Genomic DNA, 8555 nt, shown 5'->3' with positions numbered 1-8555 from the left:
GTGGGGGGTTGCTGAGCCACGGTTCATTCATCTGCAGGGCTGAGTGGGAGGAGAGCCTGCGTCACTGCCTGGCAGCTGCCTTTACAGGATGCTGTGTTGCTGTTTCCATCACCTTTAGGTCATCTTGCCGAGTGGAGCCTTTTTGTCTCCCCCGCCCTCATGTGTGCACCCCGGGGGGAGGTGGGGTGGGCAGGCACCCAGCGTGGGGCCTGTAGAGCCCCGCGCTGTGCCCCTGCCTGCCCTGCTGCTGGCGGCTGGAACCCTGTTGCCTCTGCGCCCTGGGTGCAGCGCTGGAGCAGAGCCTTGCCCGCGACGCCAGGGAGCGGCCGGCCCACCGCCCGGCACCGCTGCCTGCCCGAACCGGTGCTGATGACACGCGAGCGCGGGGTTGCGTCAGGAGCAATTTTCTGGGTGCCGGGTCCCGGCCTGCGTGCCCGAGCAAAGGGTGCTGGCTCCTGCTGCGCTCCGGGGCGCCCGGCAGCTCTCCGTGGCTTGGAGCTGCCCCTTGCCCCCGGAGCCGGCGGAGTGGAGAACCGGGGGCTCGGGGCAGAGCCCCCGCCCCGGTGCCATTTATGACTTGAATTTACGTTTTGTGTCGTTGTGTGCCGGGGGGGCGGCAGGGTGGCAGGTGCGAGGGCCCGGGCCCGGGTGGGGCCGGGAGGGGCCGGGCTTCCCCGCCCGGCGTCTGGCGGGCGGAGCCGGTCCGCGCCCCGCAACCCCCTCGGCGCGGGCGGCGGCGGCGGCGGCAGTGCCGGGGTGCGCGGCGCGGGGCGAGCTGGATGGGAGCGAGCGGCCGGTGAGTCGCGGGGAGCTGCCGCCGGGCCGGGCCGGGCCTGGCACAGCCGCTGCCGCGCTTGCATCAGCCGCGCCCGCACGTGGGGCTGCGGAGGGCAGCGGCCCGGCCCCGCCGCCCCGGGGGCAGCGCCGGGCTCCGCGGAGGGACGGAGCGCGGCTGGCAACCCCCCGCGGGCGCTGGGCAGAGGGACCGAGCGCGGGCTGGCGGCGGGGTGCGGGGGTGCCGGGGTGCGGGGCGGCGGGAGGCTCGGGCTTGTCGCTGCCCGGGCCGGGAGCCGGTGCGGGTCCGGGCGCTCACCGCGCTCCTCTGGCCGGGCGCAGCGGGGCTCGCGGGTCGGCCTGGGGGGTGGCGGCCGTCCCGCATCTTCCTGCTCCCGCTTTTTTCTCCGCGCTGCTCCGGGAGCAAGGGCTGAGAGCGTTCCTGCCGCCAGCCCCACGCCTGCAGTTTGCACAGCTCCACTCGGGCGTCCGCGATCCCTGGAGCGATGGAGCAGCGTCAGGATTAGAAGCAAACACTGAAAGGAGTTTTGTGAGGTTTGCAGAGGAAAAAGAGGATAGTTGTTCCCTTTATATTAAAACGCCTCCAGAAGGTCAGCTCCTGGAGGACTTCAAATCTCGGTCACTGACTAAAGCAGGACCAAGTGAGCTGCTGGGTGTCAAGCCAAACCATGCCTTTATTTAATGAATAGATGGCCACAACGCTGCAAAGTGTGCTGTACTCTTACCTTTCTTAGTCGCTTCAAAGCTGTCATGGAAGCGTATCTTCTGAATGTTGTAGGCTAGTGTTGTGTTAGGCAATAAAGTTCTGTTTCGGTTAACAATATTGGCAGAAAATCTGAAGGCTTGCTCCTCAGCACTCACAAGCAGTCGAGCTGATGGCTGCCGCTGCAACCATGATAGTCATAACCAGTGGAAAAGGGTCACAAAGTTATCCTTGTGTGTATTCACGCTGATACCTACAGCGCGGCGGTGTTGGTGCTGCCCCGGGCGCCTGGCTGGAGGGTGTTTTTCTTGTTCCAGGGCTGGGCACGGGGTGCCAGCCATGCCCACGGGCACTGGGAACCACTTTCCTTGCAGCTCCTCTCACCCTGTGCCAGCTGCCTGCTCCACAGGATGCTGATCGCTCAGAGGTTTTTGGGGCTGGGTGCTGTGAGCAAGGGGGGTAGGGGTGTTGCACATTTAGAGCGACTGCAGCCTGCGGAGCATGGGGGCTGCTCAGTAAGCGCCGTCGGCATGCACAGGATGTGCACCGGGGGCCCACATTGTGTGTCTGGCCGTGCATCCCTGCTGAGGGTGTAAGTACAGCTGCTGGGACTGCATCCCAGCGGTCAGCCCAGCCTGCCAAATCCTCTGCTGGAGGAATGCTTTGTCTTTCTGCCATCTGGCAGGGATGCGCCAGCAGTCAAGTTTGGGCTGAGGGATCTCCAGGCTGCCAAATCAGTGGGGAGTTGCTGGGAGACAGTGGGCAAGCTCTGGGACCACCCGTACTTCCCACCGTGGACTCGCTGGGTTCATCCCCGGCTTGCTTTCCTGGTGCAGGTGGGGTGTGTGCAGCCCCACAGTGCCTTGGAGGAGGCTGCCACGGTCTCTGCCTCAGCAGCGTGGTGGGGGCTTGGGGCTGACAGGTTGGCCGGGAGCAGACACGGCTCCTGTGGGCATCGCTGCCTGCCCTACTCCCCGCAGTGTGGGTCCTGCTACCTGCAGGATGCTGAGCTTCACGCTGCTGCGGTGCCTTCTTTTGCAGGGGTTTTGAGCAGCTGAGCACCACCCACGAGAAGACAAGATGTTCCGAGGAAAAATGACCAGCATTGGGAAGAAGCTGATCCGCCGGCGCATGGTGGATCTGAGCTCCGAGGACACGCGTTTCGCTCGCTGCCTCTCCACACTGGACCTCATAGCCCTGGGGGTGGGCAGCACACTGGGGGCCGGCGTGTACGTGCTGGCTGGGAAGGTGGCCAAGGAGATGGCGGGTCCCTCCATTGTCCTCTGCTTCCTGGTGGCTGCTCTCTCATCGGTACTGGCTGGACTCTGCTACACGGAGTTTGGGGCCCGCGTCCCCAAGACCGGCTCTGCCTACCTCTACAGCTATGTCACTGTTGGTGAGATCTGGGCTTTCACAACTGGCTGGAACCTCATCCTCTCCTACGTGATAGGTATGGGGCCGGGCAGGGTGCTGGCATGTGCGCCCGGGCTCCTTGGAGCACTGCACTGGCAGTGTGGGGGGCTCGTGGGGCAGCGTGTTGTGCTGTGGGGTGGGATCAGCAGGGAGGTGGGTGCTGGGGTGGGGGTGGCCGGTGCTGCTCTGCTCTGGGCTCAGACTGATGCATAGATTTGCCAACGACCAGGTACAGCCAGCGTGGCTCGAGCCTGGAGCGCGGCATTCGACAACATCATCGGCAACCACATCTCCAACTTCTTTATGAACAAGACCACAGTGCACCTGCCCGGGGTGCTGGCCGAGCGCCCAGACTTCTTCGCCCTGATCCTGGTTGGGCTACTCACTGGTGAGTGCATAGGAGCAACTCCGTGGCACCGTGGGTGGTGGCATGGGAGCCCAGCGGGTCCCCACTCACCCCATCCGTCCCTGCAGCGCTGCTGGCCTTCGGTGTCAGTGAATCTGCCCTTGTGAGCAAAATCTTCACAGCGGTCAACCTGGTGGTGCTGGGCTTCGTCATCTTTGCTGGCTTCGTGAAGGGAGACATCAAGAACTGGCAGCTCACTGAGGAGGACTACAACCGCTCGTACCAGCTGCATGACACCAGGTGAGGAGAGCAGCCGTGTCAGGCCAGGGTCTGGCACAGGTCTGGCACCGGCCCCGCTGTCCACACACCCCACGGCAGCTGCTGTCCTCCTTCTGCAGGAAAACCGCCTTCGGCTCTGGCGGGTTTGTCCCCTTTGGACTGGAAGGGATCCTGACGGGCACAGCCACCTGTTTCTACGCCTTCGTGGGCTTTGACTGCATCGCCACCACAGGTAGTGCCTCGGGCGAGGGCGGCGGGGGCATTTCCCCAGCACAGCCGTGGCTGGCTGGGACCCACCGGGGAGGATGCTCGGTGGCGTGGGAAATGGCCTGTCCCACCGCTCCTGGGAGGGTTCCCTGCAGCGGCTCTGTCCCCAGCTGGGCCAGCAGAAAAGGGCTCACAGCCTGCCCTGCCCCAGCAAAAGGGGCTCCCGCACCGCGCAGTGGGAGCGGTCTGCACCCTGCCTGCTCTGCAGCTCCTGCGGCAGCGGGGAGCCTTTCCGCTGCCGAGCCGAGGGAATTGCTCATGCCTCCTGGTTATTTCCCAGCCTCCGGCAACGATTTTCTAAATGACTGAGCTCATGCAGAACTGCTGCTCTCTGGAGCACAGGGAGCCCTCTTAATTTCCTCTCATTCCCCTAGGAATCTACTTAGTGGGTGGCTGGTACAGGCTGTCCTGCCTGACCTCCCTGCCTGTGCCTCCCTGCCCCCAGGCCTGCCGCCTCCTTCCCTCCCGCACCAGCGCCGAGCCCTTGAAGGCCGGGGGGGCAGAGGGCACAGTGGCTGCATCACTGTACCCACGCGCAGGGACTATGGGGGGGGTACGGCCGGGGAGGCTGAGAGCCCAGCTGCCGCGCGGCTGCATGCCTGTGTGCCCATGCGCCTCTGCAGTTAGTGCCGAAGCCTCCGCCAGCGCAGCAGCGTGGCTGGGGACCACTCCCCTCCATCAGCCCCTGCCTGCTGCACAGCCCCACACTGCCACGGAAAGCCCCTGCTGCCTCGCGCTGTGCCATGGAGCGGGGACAGACGCTGCCTCTTGTCTCCGCACAGGGGAGGAAGCCAAGAACCCACAGCGCTCAATCCCCATTGGCATCATTGTGTCCCTGCTCATCTGCTTCTTGGCTTATTTTGGGGTCTCTGCGGCGCTGACCCTCATGGTGCCCTACTTCCTCATGAACGAGGAGAGCCCCCTGCCCGAGGCTTTCAAGGCGGTGGGCTGGGAGCCCGCCCGCTATGCCGTTGCCGTTGGCTCACTCTGTGCCCTCACCACCAGGTAGGCCTCGCTCCATCCCTGGCACCACCAAGCACAGCATGGGGACCAGCAGCACGTGTTCTGACTGGGCTGGGGGTTGCCCCATCCTGCAGCTGTCCTGCTCCTGGCACAAAGCTGGTCAGCAGCTTGCCTGGCAAGCCCTGAGCCGTCTCTCTCTCCCCACGGCAGCTTGCTGGGCTCCATGTTCCCCATGCCTCGTGTGATCTATGCCATGGCAGAGGACGGGCTGCTCTTCAAGACCCTCTCCAGCATCAACAGCCACACAAAGACCCCTCTGTCAGCCACCATCACCTCGGGACTCCTTGCGGGTAAGGCTGCCGGCCGCCACTCACACTCAGCGCTGTGGCAGTCTGGAGCTGTGCTCACGCTGCATGTCCTCATTGCAGCGGTGATGGCCTTCCTGTTTGACCTGAAGGACCTGGTGGACCTCATGTCAATTGGCACGCTGCTGGCCTACTCCCTGGTGGCGGTGTGCGTGCTCATCCTCCGGTGAGTGCCTCCTCTCGCATGGCGGTGCTGGGGTGGATGAGCCTTGTGGTGACCCCGGTGCTCGTGGCTGCAGCATTTCCCCAGATGGAAGCTGCTCACCAGAGCCTGTGTGGTGTCTCTGGGCACATCTGTGGAGTGGCCATCACAGAGCCACTGCTGGAGCAGCACATGTGGCTGGAGGAGCAGGAGGGCTATGAGGGTGCTGCCCACTATCCCACTGCACTGGGAAGTTCCTTGGGCTTCACTGCAGCTTGTTCCATCTGCTCAGGTACCAGTCTGGGCAGCTGAACTCCCCAAAGGCCATGGAAATGCTGGAGCTGAATGGGAACGAGGAGGAGAGGGTGATCATGAACCCAGCCGTCACTGCCACCAGTGCCCAGCAGAAAGAGACACTGTCCCTGGCGACGCTCTTCAACCCGCCTGCAGACACCCCCACTGCGCTGTCAGGGCACATCGTCTACATCTGTGTCCCGGTCATCGGTGAGTGAGTGGGAGCCAGTGGCCAATGTCCCTTCCTGCCAGAGGCCGGAGCATTTTGGCGCGTCACCGTGGAGCTGGGAAGGGATGGTGGGCATGCTGGGTGGAGGGGAGGAGCCGGCCAGCACAGGCTGCCAGCTGCTGTTGGCAGCGCCAGCGGGTGCCGGACCCGCTCTGCCCTGAGCAGGGTGCCAAGCGCAGGGCACAGCTGGGGTTTGGGGTGCACGGGGGCTGATGGATGATGTGGATGCTAAGCCAGGCATGTGTGGGCGGTCATGGGAGCTCCGTGTGATGAGCCTGGCCCAGGCTGGCCACCCAGCAAGGGTGATCCCTGGTCCCCCGAAAGCACTCGGGCTTGTCCAGCGAGGTTTCGGTCCATCAGTGGCTTCGTTGTGCAGCCAGAATGGGGCGGCTCAACCAGGTCTGGGTAAGCGTCAGAGCTGGGTTCAAGACCAGTCAAGTGCAGGTTCCCCTTGGCTTGCTGGGCTGTCTTTGGGGTGGTGTTGGAGACGGCACGTGCTAGACCCACACCTGACCAAGAGGAGTGCGTGCCTCAAGCCCAGCCATTGGTGAGGCTGGGGGTCCCAGGGAGGCCACGTGCCGTGCAGTCCCCCGACTGCCCTCTCTCTTGCAGCCACACTGATTACAGTCATCTGCGTGGTCCTGACCCTCAAGGTGTCGGCGCTGAAGGATGCCAGCGTGGGCTGGATCACGGTCCTGGTGCTGCTCCTCGTGGCTCTGCTCATTCCCATCGTCATCATTTGGAGTCAGCCGCAGAGCAATGCCCGGTTGCACTTCAAAGTGAGTGCAGCCCCCAGCAGCTCAGCGTCTGCACCCCTGCGGGTCCCTGGCAGGGTCTGGGCCATTGCAGGGTCTGCCAGAGCTCGCTGCTGGGCAGTCACTGTCCAGGGAAGCCCAAGGGCCTGAGACGTGGCTGGCTGAGGTGCAGTCCCCAGCATGGAAGTGCCCGGGTGCTCTCTGGGCTGTGGCAGGGGTGGTGGGATCCCTTTGTGGCCAGGAGCATCCTCGAGCCTGGCCAGGTCCCTCAAGGCACAGCTGACATGGCACCTCTTGTCTCTTGCAGGTACCTTTCCTCCCGCTTCTGCCAATCTTCAGCATCTTCATTAACATCCTGCTGATGGTACAGCTGAGTGCTGGCACGTGGGTGCGGTTTGCTGTCTGGATGGCCGTGGGTAGGTGCCCTGCGGAGGGGAGCGCGGTGCCCTGGGGGCCTGTTACACTTGCAGCTCACTGCTGCACATTTCATTGTGGAAACTGTCCTGCAGGTTTTATGATTTACTTTGGCTATGGGATTCGGAACAGCGTGGAAGGGAAAAATGCGGAGGAACCCTGTGCCACAGCTGAAAAGCCTCTGCACCACCCTGGACTGGACCTTGGCCCTGGGGGTGCTGCGGTCTGAGGGACCAGGCACTGGCACTCCGTGGACCTCTGCCAGCGTTCCTGCTTGGGTACAAGATCATGATCCACACGGTACATCCATCCCCCCTCCTGCGGGGAATGAGTTCCAGAGTCAGGACCGCGGAGCCAGGTCGTGTGCTGCCCTTTCCCCTCGCAGAGCAGAGGTCATGGAGACAAGTGCTGGTGGCCCAAGGCTGGTCTCTGCCATCCCCTCAATCCCACCGAGGGGCAATGACACCGGCACAGCCCTCCCACCGTGGAAGCTGCTGTCAGAAATGCTGCTTTCCCTGTGCACGGTACGCCCCATGTGATGGTGCAGCTGTATTTGTTCCGTCTGTCCATGTGGTGATAGTTACCACCTCCTCTCCATGCTTTCCAAGTGCCAGGCATGTACATGGCAGCCATGGCTGGAGCTGCCCGATGAGGCTTGGGGCAGCTCATTCTGGCACTGCCAGCAGTCCGGTGCTCCGTGGCAGCGCAGGGCTCAGCCGGCCAAAACCCTCTCTGTGACGGGGATTTGCATCCCACACTGAGCCCCGTGCTGCCCCGGCCATGCTGCTTGGTGTGAGCATCTAGCTCGGGTGTCCGTGAAGATGTCCACAGTGTAGCCATACCAGTATCCAACCTCGTATGCCTTTGTGTAATTGGTGTTTTAATGCTGACTTTTAAAAAACATTTAGTTTAACAGGTATAAGTGCTTGGCTCTGTTGGTCCTGCTGCATCTCGTGTTAATGCCCTGTGGTCGCAGACCCCCGGGCAGGACCTCATGTGCTTCCAGGCTGGGTGCCAGGCTGGTGCCAGCACAGAGCATGGCTTGGCCACAGCCGGCTGTGCTGGCTGAGCTCTCTGCCCAAAACCTGTCGGCTGGAGCCACCAGCCCTCGCATTGTCCCCTGGGACAGTGAGCCAGTGAGCCAGGAACCGTGGAGCAGTGCTCCAGGCCAGCTCAACACAGCCCTGTGGATACCTGTGGGCAGGACACCAGCTTGCCATGGCTCTGCTCTGCAGGGAGAGTCTCACCAGGTCCCAGGGCAGCAGCTGCAGTAAAAACCTTGGAAATATCTCTTGGAGGCTCCAGCAATGGCCCAGAGAGGAAGCGTGGCCAGGACTGGTCTGGTCTAAATCAGCCCTGACAGATTATTTTGCAAAATAAATTAATTTAGGGCAGATGGATCTTGCATGGTTTTGCCATTTCTCCTGGTTTACTGGCAGTGGAGCAGGGTCACTGCATGGTCAGCGGTGAGTGCCCCCACACCATCAGCTCTGCTTGGCCCCTGGGCTGGAGCTGTGAGCCCTGCCCCAGGGCCGTGCCATGACTAAAAGGGGCTGCGGCACCTGCTCTGGCCCTGCGCCGGGTGCTGCC

At 63.1% G+C, this 8555-nt stretch overlaps 1 protein-coding gene across 2 annotated transcripts; it reads left to right on the top strand.

Annotated features, from left to right (window-relative positions):
* The first annotated feature begins 286 nt into the window (after window positions 1-286).
* SLC7A3 (solute carrier family 7 member 3) lies at window positions 287-8321 on the top strand. Of its 2 annotated transcripts, none has more exons than XM_075435347.1 (12): window positions 287-363; window positions 2540-2948; window positions 3141-3299; window positions 3386-3557; window positions 3656-3768; window positions 4586-4808; window positions 4977-5116; window positions 5195-5297; window positions 5566-5777; window positions 6409-6575; window positions 6859-6967; window positions 7061-8321. In XM_075435347.1, exons 2-12 carry the CDS (start codon window positions 2579-2581, stop codon window positions 7192-7194), a joined length of 1902 nt encoding a protein of 633 aa, XP_075291462.1. In that variant the 5' UTR covers window positions 287-363; window positions 2540-2578; the 3' UTR covers window positions 7195-8321. The 2 variants fall into 2 exon arrangements, with proteins under 2 accessions (XP_075291462.1, XP_075291461.1); XM_075435346.1 differs by lacking the exon at window positions 287-363 and adding an exon at window positions 709-796.
* The last annotated feature ends 234 nt before the right edge of the window (window positions 8322-8555 follow it).

The sequence above is a fragment of the Opisthocomus hoazin genome, chromosome 14, assembly GCF_030867145.1.
Source record: "Opisthocomus hoazin isolate bOpiHoa1 chromosome 14, bOpiHoa1.hap1, whole genome shotgun sequence".
NCBI lineage: Eukaryota > Metazoa > Chordata > Aves > Opisthocomiformes > Opisthocomidae > Opisthocomus > Opisthocomus hoazin.
The sequence above is the reverse complement of the archived record's forward strand: the minus strand, read 5'-3'. Positions and strand labels throughout refer to the sequence as shown.

Excerpts from the sequence above, each read along its gene's own strand:
- SLC7A3 (XM_075435347.1), top strand. The coding sequence starts at position 2,579 with ATGTTCCGAGGAAAAATGACCAGCATTGGGAAGAAGCTGATCCGCCGG. Across the intron at positions 3,558-3,655 it reads TACCAGCTGCATGACACCAG|GAAAACCGCCTTCGGCTCTG; the intron begins GTGAGGAGAGCA and ends CTCCTTCTGCAG. Across the intron at positions 3,769-4,585 it reads TGACTGCATCGCCACCACAG|GGGAGGAAGCCAAGAACCCA; the intron begins GTAGTGCCTCGG and ends GTCTCCGCACAG.